The 21,715-nt window shown below is 35.2% G+C and overlaps 1 protein-coding gene across 1 annotated transcript in view; it reads left to right on the top strand.

Moving 5' to 3' along the window:
- LOC126819053 (synaptotagmin-11) overlaps positions 1–13,790 on the top strand; it is a 39,327-nt gene extending 25,537 nt beyond the window's left edge. Inside the window, exons 3-4 of the mRNA XM_050546867.1 lie at positions 4,983–5,106; positions 8,759–13,790. Coding sequence (XP_050402824.1) covers positions 4,983–5,106; positions 8,759–9,066 — 432 coding nt within the window. The 3' untranslated portion in view covers positions 9,067–13,790. The remainder of the gene's footprint in view (positions 1–4,982; positions 5,107–8,758) is intronic.
- The last annotated feature ends 7,925 nt before the right edge of the window (positions 13,791–21,715 follow it).

Below are 21,715 nucleotides of genomic sequence, written 5' to 3'. Positions count from 1 at the left end.
ATCCTGTAAAGGATTTTTGTTTAGCGCCCACAATTATGTTTTGGATGACTACTATCACCCAAGAAACTCAATTGGTTTACAATTTAACCATTTAATGATTTCTTTAAAAACTTCTATGCCTAACTGAAATGTTGCTTTGTTTGTCAGTGATGTTTTCCAGTCAGTGTATGGAATGTTTTTCTCTTGAAGGTCCTACTCGGTCTGGCAATGAAACACAATGGAACTATCGATTTCCCACACATACTTTATTCAGAACCTATTACTTCCCGCCTATTTTTGCTGAACCATTCCCTGAAATTAGAGATAAAAACTTATTTGTTTTGAACGTTATCTGTTCTCTTTTATGAAGGTGAAACATTAATGTCGGAACATGAATACAGCTTCAAACTGCGTTAAATGAATCTGATGAGTTCGTCACGACTGACATCAGATGTTGATCGTTATGCAATTACTGATGACTCGAGTGATGTAATTTCTATGTTATGATTTGAAGTCATCTTTTTAAATTGAAAATCGATCGTTGTTAGAATTTGATAAACATCAATAAAATACATGTAAGATTATGAAAAAAGAAATATGCATTTCACAAGTAAATGTTGATAACAATGGTGAGTAATTTTCGAGTAATGTTCAGATTTTATTGTATGCACAATATGACACAAATCTGCCAAGACACCACTGATGTGTTGACGTATGAACCTTCAATTTTCTAGTTGTTTAGAGGTTTTCAACAAGGTTCATGGACGGTGAATTTTACTATACCGCTTGATACCGGATTGATAGTTGTGCAGTCGCATGGCATATTTTTCTATAGTTGGTTCATACTCTATCACCGTATTGTTGTTGTAAATAATGTTATGAAAGGAAAAAAATTCACATTGCGCAGCAGCATATACAAATCTTAAAAATTGTTTGTTTGTGACTGAAATCTCCATAATTCTCATTGTTAGCATAATGAATATGTGAACACCTAGCGTAGGTCCACCATTTTCCTTTAACAGCCATAGACGGTCTCAATTTATATTCAAGCCTTACCACCTTAACTTGTACCATCTTAGTTATCAATTACTGTTATACACACAATCTCAAAACATACCAGTTTTTTCTTTATCAGTTGTTTAAACATGATCTGATCACATGTGTAAAATGCCCTTTAAAATCAGTCATTTCTCTAGAATACGGGGTCTTGATATAGTATACTCCGACAAAATTTTCCTTAAATTTAAAAAAAAAAAAAAAAATGTGGTTGAGATATTTACTTTATTTGCTGGTTTACAAACTAAAATTGTGGTTATTTTGTTCATCATTAAATTCTTCAGTTGTAATAATTTCAAATTCTCCGTTGTTGTACTATAATTGATAAGTGAACTGATCTAAGAATAAAACTGACTATGCATTTCGCTTCTTTATTTTAACCGTACAAGAAGGAGCATTGGAAGTCATGCATACATAATTCGGGAGCCGTCGTGACCCGGTGAGTTAGACGCTGGATTGTTAACCTGCAGTGGAGGCCCCTGGTTCGATCCAGGTATTGGCCGAGAAAGTTCCTCGTGATTTTCCGGCTTAGTTACCCCTTGTCAGCTTATCGCTCGGACGTAAAAGCACCCTTGACAGTTGGAATTCGAAATAAGAGTAGGTCGTAGATCTGCTCTCCGGACAAAATATCCCTCATGGTACACTGTACGGCGTACGCCTGTCTTCATTAGCCCAGTCGGTGGAGAAAAGTAGGGCGTTAAAACCCATTTCACTTCATTGCATACATAATTCTAATAACCAATACAACATACAGGAACATTATAATAACCATATCTGGTTGTAGAGATAATAGGTAGCACCTTACGTCACGTCTCAGATTATTTGTAGTGATAAAGGTGTGTATTATCAACAACCTTATTAGTATTTAACAGGATTCAATAGATATATATTTTTATCCATCAATAAAGCGAGAAATCATGTTGGATTATCTAATAATATGAGGAGATATTTATTAATTAACGATTATAGGATCAATTGTCGATTAATATAATGAATAGACATATACACCGCTCTTACACTGTTAGAAATTTTTGTAAAATTACAGTAGTACAAGCAGTTTTTGTACATTAATTATCGGTATGTTCACCACAATGTAGTAGTTCTACCAAGTCTGGCGTATTTTAACGGAGTTTCGTGTATGTTTACAGAGTTTCGTGTCTTTTTTTACAATACACGGTGATGAAATCAAAGACACATTCAAAATCAGTAAAAATACATTCTTACATATGTAATATTTCCAAACTGAACTCAAAATAAACAAGCATGCATGTAATTTTACAGATCTTACGTTTATTCACATTATTTTGTAAATTTACTTTTAGGTTAGAAATATAAATAAAATTACAGCAGTTCTCACTATAATAGTTAAAAACTAGATAATGTAATGGGAATATGCTGAAAATTTCTGTCAAATTGATCCTCTCGGAACCGAGATATTAGAGACTGGATGTTAGGCCTAGCCTCGATCATCATTACTTATTAAGTCAGTACGATAAAAAAAACATAGTCTTGATTATCTATTTTTGAATTTAATCATTAATGAGCGTTGAGCCCCAGATCGGACTCAAATCCAGTGAAAATCCAACACATAAGATGTCATCCATGAGTTGATTATGGTCTTTTCATGTTAATAAATGTCTAATTCATAGTTTATAGAACATATCAGGCCTAAAGAAAGACCTGCAATAGGCAGATTTAGCTCTTGCATAATGTATGTTTAACTTATTGGTAGTTATCGTATTCGGTAAATTTATTGTCTCTTAGCATGCAATTTTAGAGATTTTACGTTTACTCACATTATTTTGTAAACTTTCAGGTTAGAAATATAAGTAAATTTACAGCAATTAAATTTTTACCAAAAATGTTCGGAATGTTTACCAAAATGATGTATATTTACCAAGTTTCATTCTTTTTTACAATAAACTTTGATGAAACCAAAGGCACATTAAACCCCGGTAAAAATACATGCGTAATATTTCAATATTGAAATGAAAATAGCAAAGCCAGTAGGTAATTTTACAGATTTACGTTTATTCACATTATTTTGTAAATTTACTTATTGGTAAATTTACTGTCTCTTATGTAAATTTACTGTCTCTTATTTTATTTTAGTATTCCATAGCAACGAACCATTCCTAATAATTATTGTCTTATAGTATTCATTCTAATTTATTAACCATAATATGGACAATCACATTTTGTGCAATTTGGTATATTGCATGTTATATATATTTAATTTTCTTTATTTATACGATCTAAAACGTGTATTATTATTCATCGTACGTTGATCAGATTGTAAGTATGTTCATTAACGTATAAAAAAATGTGTTGCTTACTTGTCATAGATTGTATTATCTCGTAACCAAGGTCAATTGAAGACGGTTAATTAAACCGATTGGCCAGTGTTAGCTTGACTGTCTCTAGAGGAGAGTTACAATGCCTGCAGTAGACAGTACCACAAGCTTACATCTAAAATCCTGGAACGGAAGTTAAAATCATTGTGTTTTATTTTAACATTTGTCTGTAATTTTTCATTTACTGCTTTTAGGTAAATTTACATTGGGAAGTCTAAAAACAAACTTACTGTAACCGTTCATTTACTGTGTTGCGGTGAATTTACAGTTCAAAGTTAAAAAACAAACTCATGTTATTTTCCATTTACTGTTTTAAGGTAAATTTACTCACAAAGTCAAATTACAGAAACTCTGTAATATTACAGCTGAATGTTTATTTACAGTAAATTTACTGGCAACTTTTGCTGCCAGTAATTTTCATGTAAATTTACCAGATTTTTTCTAACAGTGTATAACGTAGTTTACGCCCATAGACTAGGTCAATGTTGAGAAACGAAACGAAATTGGGTAACCACATAAGATAACTTTGATCGGCTCTTTTAAAAAGTGATAATAATACGACTTCCGGTCATTTGTTTTGTATTTCTGGAAACACATCTTCAATGTAAACTATAAATGTACAGACGCCATTAAATAGAACGATCGAAATAAGAAAGTCTGAATTGTGGTTTGATTGGGATACAATAAAACAGATCCACCAACCCCACATTCAAATTCAATAATAGTTCTTTGATGATTTCTCGTTGTATTCAGTTATTCAATTACGTTCCCAATGCATCACATCCTTTTTTCAATAACATGTTTGATAAATCAGAAACTTGTTTTGTCTTTTCAATAATTTTACTGAGATAAGCTTTGATGTTAATCCAAACATTGTTATTAAGACAATTTAGATTACTTGGGCGTGTATTCTTCCTATATTATCCCTCTTAATTTGCTGAAAAAGAATTTCAGAATTCGGAACTAAATGAATTGCATAATATGAATTATTTTATAAAAAAATCCCCACAATGGAAAAATCCATTAGTTCGTCTTAAAGATATGAAATATATTCATACTAGTAGGAAAATTCTTTTTGTTGCCAAAACCATTACATTTGTATGGTTATCTCAAAAGAGGCTTAGTTTACAATGTATTCGCCGGAAACCATGTAACGCACAGACTGAGATAGCATAATAAATGACCTGTCGGTATATTATGCACTTTACGAGTAATCATTTATTTTCCCCGGTTATTATTACATACACCATACTTTTGAATAAAAAAATAAGTTTTGAGGGTTGAACAAATGATCTAATTAAAATATCTTTAAAAATTGTTATGGCAGTCCCCATTAAACATATGATATTCTATCTCTATCACAAAATATACTACAATCATATCTTTGAATATATAATAACACATTTACATGTAGAACAAAATCAAAATTATTACACAAACTCCACTAATGATAATAACAAAATTCACCAATATACATGTATTTCAAAGAATGATTTTTTTAAAATTTTTATTCACTATACCCTTAAATTGAAACTCTAAGATTTTGGATTTATCAACAATGCAAGTTGTAAATATTGTTTTTTTGAATTTCAGTTAAGAAGTCAGGGTAGAGGAGAGTTATTGGTATCGTTATGTTATCAACCAGCAGCTAACAGACTAGGAGTAGTGGTACTAAAAGCCAGAAATTTACCCAAGATGGATATAACAGGACTTTCAGGTATGTTATACATAATATATTGATTCTTTTAAACATACCACTACCAACTCTCACTTTCTAAACAAAATAGTTCAAAAACTATCGGGAGACATAAGTGAAGTACAAACTATCGGAAGACAAAAGTACTAACGGTACAATTCTACCGGGAGACAAAAAAGAAGAAGCCCTACTAACGATGGTGAAATGCAAACACCACGGAGACAGCAGTACTTACGATACAAACTAACGGGATACAAAAATGAAGTACAATCTATCGGGAGGCAAAAGAGAAATACAAATTATCGGGAGGCAAAAGAGAAGTACTAACGATCGGGAGACAAAAGTGAAGTACAAAGAACAAGGAGACAACAGTACTAAGGATACAAACTAACGGGAGACAAGAGTTAAATATAAATAATTATCGGGAGACAAAAGTGACTGACGATAAGGAGACAAATAAATAAGTACTAAAGATAGAGAAACAAAATTACTAACAAAAGAGAAGTACTAACAATCGGGAGACAAAGGAAAATTCCAGATTATTTCTTAAAGTTTAATATTCATACTGATAAATTTTTGGTTCATTTTACACATTTCCAACAGATTTCCCAGTTTATACTGTCTAGTGTCGTTGTTTATATATCTAGTACTTTACAATCTGATTAAAACACAGAGTTATATTTCGTTTCGTTTTTTTATTCTTTCGATGGCCTAAACTACATGAAGATCTGACCAGTTGTTTTGGGGACGTCGCGTCAGAGGTCATACGAGCGGCTTTTGATCCTATGGCGTCAGATATTTAATTAACCAATCAGCATTGATGTTTCTAGTGGATTACCCACAGATCCGTGCAACTCACGCCATAAGCTTGCAGTAACAGACCATTTCTTTGGCTAATCCCTCACATCATCCATAACAACTCAATGATAACAACTCTTCCAGATCCTAGTGTAGTAAAGACAAGTAAAACGAAATGTTGAACTATAAAAATCGGAACAGGATCTGTGTTTTAATCATATTGAGTACTTTACACCTGTGACGGAGCCGAGGTGGCTCAGCGAGTAAGATGTTGACTGGGTAACCTGGAGGTCCCGTGTTCGATCCCGGTGTTCGTCGAGAAAGTTCATCGGGATTCCGGCGTGGTCCCCTCTTGTCAATGATACAGGATAGAGGGCCTGGTAAGGGACAACGTTTAGTCGCTCGGATTCGACGAAAAACCGAGGTCCCATTAGCATGCACGTAAAAGATCCATTGGCAGTTGGAGTTCGATATAAGAGTAGGTCGTAGCGCCAGTTGGCGCAGAACAGCTGGGCGTTAAATCCCATTTCATATTCATTCTAATTGTTTACACCTGTAGTGGGTAAATAATTGATAGTCAGTTAACCTTGTTTATATGTATTCCTCAACAACAGGAATAAAGGTTAATCAAATTAAAGCACGTGTCAGCTATACTTAGCAAAGTCTACCATCTTTGTCGATAAAAGCCATTTCGAACACATTAACCTTGATTTCAAGCTAAAAACATTGAAAAATATTGGTCTACTATAACTAATCGATCTGAGATCGACAACATATAAATCCAATTCGGAATGGCCAAGATATGGAATATTGTGCCAGCAACGATACATTCATTTAATCAAATATATCCGGATTGTTATTGTCACCCTCTCATGGTTAAATTGATACTCGATTTTGATTCAATTAATACGAGTTACAGATGTAGGTTACTTTTGAGTGAGGCCTTGTCAACTAATGATTCTCTTCATTTTACAAAATAGTCTCAGCTAACATGCTACCAGTTTCGTCATACTTGATTTGTATTCTGCTACAATCTCTTGGCGGGGGAAAGAACTTGATTAATTCAATATTTTTGGGATCTCGAGAGTGGTGAATTTGATTACGAAGCGATTCTAACTAGATTCGTGAAGTTTTGTTACATGTATATGAACTCTAATTGGAGAGTTTGACAGCGATATCCTACTGATCTTTATTCCCAGTCGCAAATGATACGTCACCGTAGTATTTTTGTTTCCATATTGCCATGGTTTCTGGCACATAATCGATAAGCAATCCGTATATAGCTACAAATCTTCATCAGGCTTTTGACAACAAATTCCCTGAAAATGACTCTCTGAATAAAATCCTTCAAAGTTATAAAAAAAAAATAACACCTACAAAATAATCCTAAAATTGTCATGGTGCTAGGAAATGTCGCTTAGTAACAACATCGATAATTCAGGAGGACGTCTCTAGTCGTAAAACGTAATCGAATTGATCCACCATGATGTTTTCTGCCGATATTCTATATGTTTTAATGACTTTTATATAATCTGTTTGCTGTAAGCGTGAATGCTAATGATGATTATATAAGTCGATTAGATTATTATTTCATCAGCAACCTGGCCGATTTATACATGTTATCAATGGTTTATCTGGGCTTTGTGGAATAAGCGTGTAACGAATTAAAACCAATAGCAATTTTATCTGTGCAGTCTTGAGTGATTTTTATGTCAAACCTAATGTATTCCGTCTTTACGACTTGTTGCCATAGTTATTCTCCAGGCATGTGATTATTATTCCTTGAGGCAATATACATTTCAACTAGAGAGCGTTTCTTCTTGTAATATATAGCAATGTCAGCGGTGAAATTTTACTTATAGGCCGCTGAAGAAATCCCATAAAGCTGATAAAGAAACCGAGCATTTTCTAAGCCCGTGCAGATTTCCGTTCATAGCATATTACCGCATTTTTTGTTATGTCCGTGTAGATTTACATCCATAGTTAAAGAAAAAAAGTGGTTAAGGACAGATATCCGTTTTTCGGATTTTAAAAGTAATCAACGTGTAGGCTAAATAACCATCGTAAGGAAAACGCCATCTCTTGCTAATCACTATATTGGAAGAGAAGCTTAACGGTATTTATGGGAATTAGGCCTTTTCTCAAGTATATACATATGTTGCTATCGTGATATGTTAAAAGCTTTGATCGTACGAGAAGCATTAGCTGATTGATTTCTCACGAACTGTATACATCTGTTATAGGTATTTCTCATAACTGTAACGTCGCTTGCTAATCTCCAATGACGGAGGGGCTCGGGTGGGGTGGGGTAGGGGAGGTTTATAGATGTTGATTTCTTAAGCCTGCATAATTTTGCACTTGTTAGTGTTCATCTATGCTGATATATAAAATCGAATTATGTACCAGAAATATATATTCTGTAGATTCCTAGCGAATCTGCAAACTTAAAAATAACATCGTCTAGGTCAACCAGTCCTTCTATAAATCATGATCGATCGATCTATCTGTACCAGATAGTCCATCACTGTCATTTACAGATACGATATAATGCGCCATATTTCGCATAAAACTCTTTTCTAGGGGTCATAGTGATATTGACACGAGTTCATGTAGCCTACTAAATAACTTATGTCAGGGTCGTAGGCGAAGTTATTGAGCGTCATCGACTTCAATGTCTGACAAGATCTTACCATTTTCTATTGTGTAATCAAATCCCGACGTAGAAATTAACCGGCGATATTCTCTAAAGCGCTCAAAAGCATTACAGGTCCAGAGAGTTCGATGTTCAAGCTTGTTTCGTGACTGTCGGGAATTAACCTCTGATATTCCATTAAACCATTTCTTTTATATTCTTTTCCTTTGTCTTTCACTTCAGATCCTTACATTAAAATATATCTGCTGTATAATGGTCAACGGATAGCCAAGAAGAAGACACACGTGAAGAAAAGAACCTTAAATCCCGTATTTAATGAATCATTCCTCTTCGATGTCCCTTATAATGAGGGATTGCAAAACATCAGTTTGGAGTTCCTCGTTTTGGATTGGGACCGAATGACGAAAAACGAAGTAGTGGGGCGTCTGGAGATAGGCTCAAAAACAGGACCAACAGAAGTGTCACACTGGAACGAGGTTATAAATTGCCCAAGAAAGCAAATTGCAGAATGGCACAAGCTCAGGGAATGAGAAACGTAAATAATAAATAATACATTTCGTGTTTAATGAGGAGCTCGGTCTTTCCATTTTGTTATGAAAAATTAATAGCCACTGTTTTAACTAACAACCTCTGTTTAAATTAACTGCCGCTGATTAAATTAACAGTCTATGTTTAAATTATAAACTGCTGTTTTAACTAACAAACGGCTTCTGTTTAAATTAACAGCTTTTGTTTAAATTAACAGCCACCGTTTAAATTAACAGTCGCTGTTTAAATTAATCGCCGCTGTTTTAACTAACAGTCTTTGTTTAAATTAACGACCCCTGTTTAAATTAATTGCCTCTGTTTAAATTAATTGCCCCTGTTTGAATTAACGACCACTGTTTCAATTAACTGTATACGCTTATTATAATTATAATTGTTTTATTGATATCAATCAAAGAGAACTTCCCTTCTAAAAGAAATTTGATTGAAATTAATAACCTTCGAGAATGAAAACCGTAGATAGTCTAAAAAAATTGTGCTTGTTCTAAAATAGTCTGTGATGTAAAGGTTTCAAGGTTTTGCCTTAAACATACATTTTCGGATTATAAGAGTAATATAAGAGATTTTGAATACTTCTTATTGTCCTGACCAGGTGTGTAGAGTGATATACTCATTATCACCCAGTGTCCTTTCGAGGACTCTTGTCTTTTTGGGAAATTCTATGATGATTTGGTTATCTGTTAGATACACGATTTTAGCTGTTAGTGAAAAACGTGATCTCGTGCCGGTAGTCATGTATGCGAGTGGTTCTTAGAATATCACATGATAAATGTCTTAACTGGTTTTGAAACCAAATAATTTATCATAAATAGTAGTACAACAGATGGACACAGCTCACCAATTATTCCTACGTCGTCACCAACGAAACAAGGGCCAAAGCTATTGTTAGGCTTTCTCCACCTTGCTCCTTATCTCCCTTTTCCATGGCGATCTTTGTTGACTTTTTGGTTTAGAATTGAAGAAAAGGGTTTGATTATACATTTTCAGCCAGGTTTTGGTGCATATTCGTGATTTTGAGGCTTAAGGATACAAGAGTTAAGAGGTTGGTTGGGTTAAAATATAGGGCGGAATATTGCATGTTTAATTGTCTCTACTTCCAACTTGTGTGTCTCAAGTTTTTCATGATGAACCTCATGCTTTTGGGCAAGAGGTTGTCACATGTTGCTCCAGCTGTGGTAGAAAAGCGTTCTACCAACGAAAATTTGGGAAAAAAGTTAGAGCCGGTCTAAGAGACGAGAATTAGCATTAACGTCGATGGGGAAATCATTGGTGATCTGTGGCCAGATAGCGTGAGAATAGTACCGCACCCATTTTAAGATTATCTATGGAGACCAAGTCATGACATTATTTGACTAGACAAGAACGATACTGCCCACCGATTGTTATATTATTATTGTTATGTATTGTAGTTATTATTATGTTATATTGTATATGTTATATGCTATTAATTGTATAAGTACTTTAGTATCGCAATATTACTTAAGAACTGACAAAATTTGTTTTACCGGTTCAATTATTAATCCGTCGTTTAATAGTATTTTTGCATATTTAATGAATAAACTTATAACAAATCTAGACGATTATCATTATCGATTTTGATACTAAAGTTATCGCAGAAAACAAATGATAACAAATCTAGACGATTACCGATTTGTATATTAAAATAACTTCAGACAAAAGTGACAAACAATAATAGAAAAAAACCCCATAAAAACAACCCTTAAACAAAATTATATATAACCGAACGGAACAAAAGAGGATTATTAATAAAGGCCTATACATATTGGGATTTTTAAAAAAATGTACCAATTTAAAGTGATTACTTCACAAAACAGTACACAGTTGAACAGAAACGAAATGCTGGGGATGACCAGATACGATGTTGTTTATGTTATTACCTTTCCAGAAACAATAACAGATTTTTAAGTTGACAAACCCGTTTTCTACCATTATATTTATAAAAGTGTCAGCTTAATATTTGTAAGAGTTAGCTATGATATACGCCTAAACGTGTAGTCATTCGTGAAGTAGAAATGCTGTAATATATTACGTCATAGATATATTAATGCTTTTATTTTCTGTACATATGTACAGTTAATTTAAAGCAAAACCCAGAAGTAGGCATATAGCCTTCTGAACGTTATGTATACGTTACCCACGCATTTGCACCCACTGTAGAATTTAGCACACCCATTTAGCACCCTACCTTAATTAACTCTCTCTATATAGCTGCCCACTACAAGGCCACAAAATAGTGTACATAGATTTTTTGTGTATAATACCCTGTTCTATATTGTCCTTGTTTGTTTGTAAGTCATATGTTAAAACAGTCATCTACAAGTATTTTTGGATCTATATCCATCAATTGTCACCGATTTTCGCACGTGCGAATATAACGCATTTTCCTCAGATTAGTCGAGCCCATTTAGATGTTTACGTTTACATTGATATTAACAACATTTTGATCTTTAATTCTTTAGAAAGTTTTGACACTGTGGAATAATATTTTCTGGAATCTTAAGCCTAGCTTACGTCGCCTAACGACTAACGAAAACTGGGAGCTTATTTCGCCACGACCCAATATTTCCACGATTGGATGCAACCATGAACAACCAGTTGATCATAGTCGTAAGCGCGCTCATGTCGCCCGGCGTCAGTTGCAGAACCGGGGTCACAACTGATCACATGACTGCCATGTGATAACCTTCAAAATGTCCTCATTCCACGTGTCCGCCATGTTTGTACCGCCCCTGGGTACCACGTGACTAAATAACCGAATCGTATTGGCTGCCTCACCGAGGCGCCGACTCAAGGTAGTTGCAGGCACGCTCATGTCGCTTGCGACTAGGGACAACTATTTATCTCCAGTCGTAGGAGTAGAACATGTGCGACTCCGAGAAACTGGAGTCGACGGCGACTTACACCAGTCGTAAGAGCGCCCACGTCACACAGGTAGTCAAAACTGATCAGTTCCACTTGATCGTAAACCAGTCGCCGATTTCGAATCGACGTCAATTTTGTCGCGTCGTAGGGCGACATAAGCTAGGTTTTAGATCGAAAACGTGTAGTTTTAATATCCAATTTTTGTAGCTGACTTAATCAAAACCAATTTACGATAAAACTGGCTTTTGAGTTATGAAATCAAAACATCACCCATGTCAAACATATATTGAACTATATTGTACATATGTTGTATATAGCATGTATATGTAATTGTGTTATTTTGTTGTTGTATTAAAACAATATTTTAAACAATATTGATCTGTGGAAATAAAATATATTTGTATCCGGTTTCTAGCAGACGTTCAATTTTCGATCATGGATTATATTTAATAAATATCCAGACCGGAGACAAATTAGCAGTAACCAATTTGATTCTCCAGGGTTTAATGTTATTAATGTAATTATTTCCTATTAAAAAACACATAAATTTCTCATAATTAAAACGTGGGGAAAAAATCAACCACATAAAATAATAGTTCTAGAAACCGGATTCAGACCACTAAGAAAATGAAAACAATTAACTGCAGTTGAAATGACAAACCGTTCATTGGTGATTAGTGTACACATTAAAATAAGTTTGATTCAGGATTTAGAAGTATATCTTATACCAATGTGTGGTATCTCAGAACAATGGTCAGTAGTTTAGTTCAAAATCTTAGAAAAAAGAACATTTGGAACTAAAGTCGCAGTTAACACGTGACCGATGCTTAAATATTGAATAGATTAGAATAGTCATCAATCCAAAAAGTCACCTGAACATTGGTATCTTTTATTTCTTCAATATAATTTTAGAACAAAACATCTCGCCCAGAGTGTAAAATCATTAAGCCAATGTCTTGGGCTGTTTATTTAAGACTCTCAGAAATTGTCTGAAATTAAAAACAGAAAAGAATTGAGAAAAATAGCGGACTTTTATCCCGAATTTTCGTTTTTCTAGATTACGGGAACTAGACTACATCATATTTATCATATTGTTCAAATATCAGTAATGATGCAGAATACAAAAAACCAAAGACCCAGACTTTATAGTTTCTTAATATTTCTAATAATTAATTCCCAGTACTAATATCTTATCATTTTCCATTCTGTTTAGGTACGACCAAAATCTAGACAAGTTTTAACATATCGTTTTGTAGTTGTCAAAACAGATTCGTGTCTAGAACTTACAGCGAAGAATATGATATTTCTTCGCCTCCTGGAGCACAAAATGTCAGAGTTTTAAATAACATGTCATGCTCGAATTCTCTACGCGAGTTATGAATCTTAGACAATTCCTGCTTGTTCTTCGGGGTTGTTAAATGAGTCGACCATCTTTGAACTCTTTGTATAATGTACCAGAGCTTGGTATTGAATTTGTTCTCTTACTTCCCCTAGAAACGGCTTATTATTCATTCAAAGCAATTCTTTCCTGTATAGTCCGCCTCTTGTAAAATACATTAATAATCTTATCAAGCCGACCATCTTTTATTACATGAACAATTTGAGTACTAATATGATATTAGTTCCCTTTATTGGTTTTTTGATTTTTTCATTTAATGATAACGATGGTTTAAAAAATCTAATTTAAAAAAACCAAAACATTTCTCAGTTCTGAAATGCACTGTAGCTTTGATAAATTTGTCAGTGTTAAGCTCGGAATCTAAAGAGCTGCTTATACCTTCACATGTAAAAACACGTGATAAATAAAATATATATTATTCTTTGATATATAGTTATTCTTATTTATTGCTTCCACGTGTCCGGGAAGGCAGATCAATAATTATCTGTTCTTTATCTGAAATTAATACTGAGTTTGATTTGTGGGAGTCGTGCCAAAGTCAAAAATCTATTTGCATATAATCTGGAGATTGTATTATTTTCATTGGAGAGAGGGCGAACGGGTTTCACGACCTCTTAAGTAATTTCGAAACTAACATTTTATGGCATATCTTTATTTCGATAACTTGCTTGCGCGTCGGGGTCTTTAGTGGTGAGTGAGAGGGTGGGGGCATGGATCGGAGGACCTGAAAAAACCCACGAGGTTAGGTGAGCGACCTTACCAGCCTGAGTCCCCCCCCCCCTCAACTTCAACTTTATTCAATAACAGAGCTTGTCAATGTTGGCGTATCTAGAAAATACCCCCAGATGCCCTATCTAGGAAATAGACCCATGTCTTTGTTATGGTCGATGGGTTGTGACATCTTCACTGAACAAACAGAAGCTGCCTTTCATCCCATTAGACCAGTCAATTTATGATTTTACCAACAAAATGGCAAGGAAACGCTTTTATGCATTTTTGCGTTTATGTAAGTGTACTTTATAACATCCCAAACGTTTACCAAATTTTGAGCACCGGAAAACGGTAAAAAATGGTAAAATTTTAAACGGTTGGTTTAAGGCCCTAATATATATTAAAACAGCAGGACACCGAAGGATCTTTAGAATTACATAAAAATTAAACCTGACATTACAATGACGCAATATGGACTATTTATGATCCACTATTGCGCCACGTCTTTCTATGGTTGTCATCTTATAGCTATTGTAAACCGCCCTGGAAATATGATCGCAGTTCTTCTGGGGACGAGATGAAGATGCGTCTAGTGTATCATGATCATTCCCAACCGAAACCACGTCAGTTGACTAAATGACAGACTTTATGATACAATGCACACACGCTAACCATTTGCCCCCCCCCCCCCGCCCGCCTTACTTTTTAAAGGAAAATGATTTTAAAAAAAAAACAACAATTTTACTCTCAAAATTTGGGATTTCCGGTACTCCCATTTCGGTAAACTTTAGGATGTCATTCTCTACACCCAATTCTACCAGAAACCACCAATAAAACTTTTCTTGGAATGTTCTTGGGACCCTCGCCCTTTTTCATAAATTCCTTACGCTGACCTTCAAAAATAGTTCGCCTTTTTTTAAAAAAAAAAACCCCAAAACAACTGACCGCGCCAAATGGACTATCATGTATGCCAAAATGGCAATAACATGTAATGGTTTGATTTCTTTGATAGGATAGGGAAGAGTTATATTATACAATATTATACAACGATAACTCACAGAATCCGGGTTTGTTTGCTTTGCATTAGTCCACTCTCAAAGATCAGAGTTATTTTTTGTTATAGAAATTGACATTAAATGTGATAAAGCAGTGACTTTGAGGGAGAAAGTCTGCTGGCTGTTTTAATGTCGTGGTAAAATACCACTATCTTATTACAAACTAGCCCAAATACCCAGAAGGGTCATTTGATATAAAAGTCATTGTCACTTTCAGCGATGTGATTTTCACCTAGTTAGCCCCGGCTTCTAGCTGCCTTTTGCATCAAGGGTATTATGTTATGGATATTCCGAGGAACAAGTAAAGATTGATAATGGAGAAAGCTATCCACGTTCCATGTTAATAAAGCAATGACCGCGAGTTTTACAATATCTAGCCGTTGCTAGATTAGTCTGAAATTCCCGAACTTATAGGTACGTTATCTCCCTTTACCGCAGACACGTGAACAAGAGGGATGTCCAATCAGAGATCATGACACAAACACACTCAAATCAAACATTGCTACCTCTAGGAAACCTTGACATTGAACGAACCTTGAACTTTGCAACTCGATTATCACAAGTAGACATTTTAGCTGGGAAGCGCGAGACTTGGTATTCGCGATGATATTTTCTATCGAAGAATCTGAGAGGTCCCAAGCTCGGTCACTAGCCAATCGAAATTAGTGATGAAATATGCAGGGTATTATGTTAAGCGCTTAATGTACAGAGTTCAATCGAGGGTCCCTCTTTCAATAACTTTAGTTAGTATTTTTGAATAACCCGAACATCGCAAATATTTACGTCGTAAATTTCATCCCTATTAAAGGAAATGAGAAAGTGTTATGTTTATGATACACGAAAATTACTTTGATCTACGGAAACTGTGGTGATATTCGGATTAGATTTACGTCTGCTCAACATAGGTGATTGTCCGTTTATCACAAAATCATAACTGATATGTTATTCACTACCGCATTATATCCTTTATTTTCAACTCTGGCCTATTCATCCTATTCAGCTAAATATGGCAACCTGGAGACACATATATCATTCCCGATTGCCCATAACAATACACTGTTTTAATACTGTAGCAGACTGATAGGTCTATAGATTTATATGCTGTGTGCTTTCTAATTACAGCATTGATGGACTTGGGCACGATATATTTGCTCTGATCGTAGAATCCAGGCGCCATGTCATTACGTAATCACATATTCCTATCACGTTAATGCATATTAGATGTGCTTGTGTACTACGATAAGAATCTGCGTGTACAAATGTGACAACATTCAGAAATGCAGCTTACTGCAATAATAATGATTTTATTTCGGATATCTGACACCTATTGCGTTGCATTGATCAATAATAGCCAAGGAGCTAATGACAAAATAATATGGTCATCAATTACAAAAGGTTTGACCCCCAAATTTGTAGTGCGTGCCCATACGAGTAAAACACAACTGGTCATATCAGGCACTGCTGGGGCATATAGCCACAGTAACACCTTAAAGTACCCCTCAAGGGGCCAAAAATTAGGTCATAAGTTACATGGCTGAAACTTTCTAGAAGCAAAGGCATCCATAGCTGGAGTAAATATTTCACAAATCTAACCAAAATTTCTGGGACTTTCCCCAAGTCAGACCACACCCAATATCTCTCACGGGGCTAATAATGTGGCAAACAGTTACATGGCTGAAACTTAAAAGAAATAAAGATCCATACTTGGAAAACATAATTTTCAAAAATCTAACCAAAAGTTTGGGGCCTTTCCCCAAGTCAGATCGCTCTAAAGTCTGCCAGACCACGCCCTAAAAATGGGGCTAATAATATGGTCATCCGTTACATGGCTAAAAGTTAACAGAAACAAAGATCTAACTTAGCCCCACCCCATTCCCTCTATATAAAGCTTATAATAATGTATTATCAATGATACCGTTTTGAACCGCAGCAGGATTTAAAATACTAACACAAATTTAGAACGTATGTCTGTTAGCTACAAGATTACGAATTATACTGCTTGTCAAAATTAACCCATTATTGTTTTGCCTGTTACTGTAAGCCAATCTATGCTTGGTTGTTCATTCGTTTATTGAAGGGTATTTTGCGCCGAAGAGAACTGGGAAGCTTTTTTCAAGAATGTCTGTAGATTTGACATTCGAACAAACTGTTAACGCAGATGTGCTTCCTTCTAGCCAAAGAATAGGGATCAGTCCAGTGTATTCGATAGGTAAATAGTCATTCAATGCGTGTCTTTACATCTTGTTTAGAGTCTTTAGGAGCAAATCACGCACTCACTGCCTGTACTGCATCTTTTAGTTGGAAAGGATTAGAAAAAGCTGTCGATGTTCATAGGGATTTTTTTATTCGTCATCTTATTCGTCAGTTTCGCCCCTCCCCCCTGTGAAAAAATTGTCGTCATAAACAAAATAGATATACACTGTTCGTCAAATTTACAGCACCATTCTTCCCGCCCCCCTCATTGCTCTGAGCTAGTTACGGTCCTGTTTCTTGGTTATCATCTTCATCTACGCAAATACTGTCCACTGATCCATCAAACCACTTTAATTCAACTCGTCATCATTTAAAACACATCCGCTATTTTTCTGAATGGCAGTTTGGGGGATTATTCGTTTATGCATGTATCCGTACAGTACAAGTATAATTCCCTCTCTTGTTTTTCAAAGTTAATATGCATGGGCACGACAGCAAAGAGCTCGCTTCTATGCCTTTAATACTAGAGAGACATATATCGCCATTTGTTTGGTTTGTATTTCTTTAAAACTATTTCTAGATGGATATCTTCAATTGATAGATAATAAAAACAGGTCCTTCAATAACAGTATTTACACCAGGTCAGACAAGGCTTTCAGGACATCAACAGCTTTTTCTACAAGTACAAACTTCCCCTTTCTGCCTAAATGATGCAGCATGATCAAAGCCAGTGAGTGTGGTATGCTGGTGATAACGTTGCTCCAAGATTCTTGTGTAACTCATTCACTTTTATATAACGAAATGTTGGTTTCTATAAACACCTACTTCCAAGCATAAATCCATGGAACAATAAAATCTATATTACCTGTAGAATTATCAGTATCATCTGTGCAGATGACAACATTACTAGGAGCTATAGGACGGAATTGGGGTGATATATTTTTGAAACAGCCTCTTTTTAATATTTGTTCAGTTAATAGAAAGTCCTTTCTTACCATAGTGGCTGTCTTGGCGGCAGATCCAATGTTGAAAATAAATTAATGGTTTATCGAGCCAAAATCGAATTTTTGAATGGGCTGATTCCTGTTCTTTGGCTAGCAACACCTGCCTTTACAGATTGTTCCAAAGTTAAATATACACGCATTCTTGAAAAAGGCTCCCCAGGTCTCTTCAGGCCAAAATACCGTTTAAGGAATTGCATAGTATATATATTAAAACTATGTAAATGGATAGTTTTCATACATTCATGAATTCATCTATCACTAACGTTTTTCAGAATCCATTAGGTGGTTATTCATTATCAAAGATTCAGAAAAGTAAAAACTATAGAAGCAAAGCTCCGTATTACACCATTCCAATAAAAATGTTTAAAAAATTTAGTTTTTTTTTTCTCACAATGTTGTAAGATATTGAATAACATTTTGAATGATTGTTGAATGGAGGTTGTGATGTGTCAAAAACGGAAAACAGAACGTTTGAAGACATAAATTCAATACTAATCCTAACTATCTAATCATTTAGCTATAATTAATGCAGTTTGCCGTGAATTGGATATGGTATGCTTACCCTTTTTACAACACCAGATACCATTTCTCATTTGAGGGTTTCACACAGCTAACTTCTACTTTGTATTAGTATATTGAATCCTGCTGCGGTTCAAAAAGGTATCATATATAATACATTATTATAAGCTTTATATAGAGGGGATGGGGTGGGGCTAAGTTATAAAGGTCACCCTGACTTGAGGAAAGACTCAACATTTATGGTTAGATTTTCGAAAATCGCATTATCCATGCCCCGATACTTATTTATGTTAAGTTTCAGCCATGTAACTGATGATCTCACAAAAATCCCCATTTTTAATGCGTGGTCGGACAGACTTTAGAGCAATCTGACTTGGGGAAAGCCCCCAAACTTTTAGTTAGGTTTTTGAAAATTATATTTTCCAAGTATAGATCTTTGTTTCTGGTAAGTTCCAGCCATGTAACTGATGACCATATTATTACCCCCAGTTTTAGGGCGTGGTCGGAAAGACTTTGGAGCGATCTTACTTGGGGAAAACCCAAAACATTTGGTTAGATTTTTGAAAATTATATTTTCCAAGAATGGATCTTTGTTTCTGTGAACTTTCAGCCACGTTACTGATGCCCATATTAGTGGTCCCATTTTTAGGGCGTGGTCTGGCAGACTTTAGAGCGATTTGACTTGGGGAAAGCCCCCCAAACTTTTGGTTAGATTTTTGAAAATTATATTTTCCAAGTATGGATCTTTGTTTCTGTTAAGTTTCAACCATGTAATTGAAGACCACATTATTAGCCCCGTGAGGAGATATTGGGCGTGGTCTGACTTGGAGAAAGCCCCTGAAAGTTTGGTTAGATTTGTGAAATATTTACTCCAGCTATGAATACAGTCGTGGCCAAAAGAATAGGACCACGCTTGAAAATGGTTGGATTTCTTACATGTAAATTCATTTGATCATATATCTGCCACCTGAAGACCGATTTTCACAAATGAGGTATCAATGAATAGTTTATGCATAGTATGTTCATTACGCATGCACATGCATGTTTGAAAGATGACGCCATGCAACTTATGACATAATTTTTGGCCCCCTGACCATTTGTTTTTTACTCGTATGGGCACCCACTACAAATGGGGGGGGGGGGGCAAACCTTTTGTAACTGATGACCATGTCATTAGCTCCTGGACTATAAGTTCATGCACCTTGTGTTGAAACAAACTAGACATTTCAAATTCTATTTATCTAACAAACCTTTCAATACATCTCGGGATAATCTCAACAAAAGTTTATTCGTCTTAACAGCATTATGCCCATATATGACGACTGCTCTTAGGTTGACTTACGGCAGTTTTAATGACTAATTATAAACCAAACTTTGGAAACCTGGACTGGTATAAACCATCTTCATGAAAGACCGCAGTTGAACACTAGCGGGTTCTTGGTCGAACGAGATTGGAAATAAATCTACGATCGCAAGTACGTAGACGGAAACAAACGAAGAACATTTCTAAGCTAAGCCGATTGTTTGATATGTGGTATTGGATCACGATTTCATCATGGATGAGAAAGTTCCTCGGGATTTTACCGTCGTGTATTTCGCTTAGAAGTGGTTCAACAAGGAACAGTGTGTTGTCGTTGGGTTAGGACGGAAATTCGAGGTTTCGTGTACAAGTTGGAATGCACACAAGTAAAAGAGCCGACCGTTGCGCCTCTGTCCTGGCGAAATTGCCCCATATTACCCTGCATGGTGTATATGCCAGTCATCATTATCCCGGTTTGTGAAAAAAGGTAAACCGTTAAACCCAAATTTTATTTAATTTCTTTTTTAATCTGACTGAATGCGGATATTTTGATTTGATTTTTAATTACTATTAGACCGGTTGGTGCAAAAAGTAAGTCGTCCAACCCAATTTCATTTCATTTCGTTTTAATCCGACTTAAATTAAAAGTTGATACTATGATTTTGTTTTCTTCATTAAACAGTCATTATGCAATAGCTAAATATGTCTATTGCAAGTCTTTCTTTAGATCTTAAATGTTATATAAACTATTGATTAGACATTTATTAACGTGACAAGACCATAATCCACTCTCATTGCCATCTGATGGGTCAACAGATTTGAATCCAATTTGCGATTCAACGGCTCTGGATCTAATCTTCAATAATGCCGCTTTAAATGTATATATTTAGAAAAATAGGGTTTAACGTCCACTCGACACAAACTAGGTCATTTCAGGACTAACATAATATGGTTTAATTTTATTTCAATAATTCGCTTGTGCGAAGGGGTCTTTAGCAGTGGGAGAAAACCGGAGGACCAAGAGAAAACCCACGAGGTTGTCCCGTACAACCGGGGATTCGAAACCACGCTAGTTGACTCAATGACAGGCCTTATGATACAGCGCGCACGTGCTAACCATTCGGCCATCCAACCCCCCAAATGTTATATAACCAATTTGAGTAAGTTTTAGTGCGTAAAATTAGACAGTTTCAGAAAACACAAATGACGATCAGTGACATGATGTTATTGGATAACGCTATCAAAGAAAACATAGTATTATGCCCAAATTGATCTCAATTCAATATTATAACCACTCTTCTTGTGTATTTCTGAAGCTTTTAATATTCTACACGAATTTGTTGAAATTATAATAATAGATTCGATTAAAAGCCAAAACCTGTTTTTGCCACTAAAAGTGGATTTGTTTATACTCCTACATTTCGATCCAAGAAACAGAATTTGTCAAGACATGAGTTTTCCATGAAATTTCACGGTCGCATACTCCAGTGGATATTGTACATCGTGATGAAACACAACAATATACCCGGCCCACGTTTGCACTGTCTGCAGTGCATAAAAACAGAATAA

The sequence above is a fragment of the Patella vulgata genome, chromosome 4 (genome assembly GCF_932274485.2).
Source record: "Patella vulgata chromosome 4, xgPatVulg1.2, whole genome shotgun sequence".
Classification (NCBI taxonomy): domain Eukaryota; kingdom Metazoa; phylum Mollusca; class Gastropoda; family Patellidae; genus Patella; species Patella vulgata.
The sequence above is the reverse complement of the archived record's forward strand: the minus strand, read 5'-3'. Positions and strand labels throughout refer to the sequence as shown.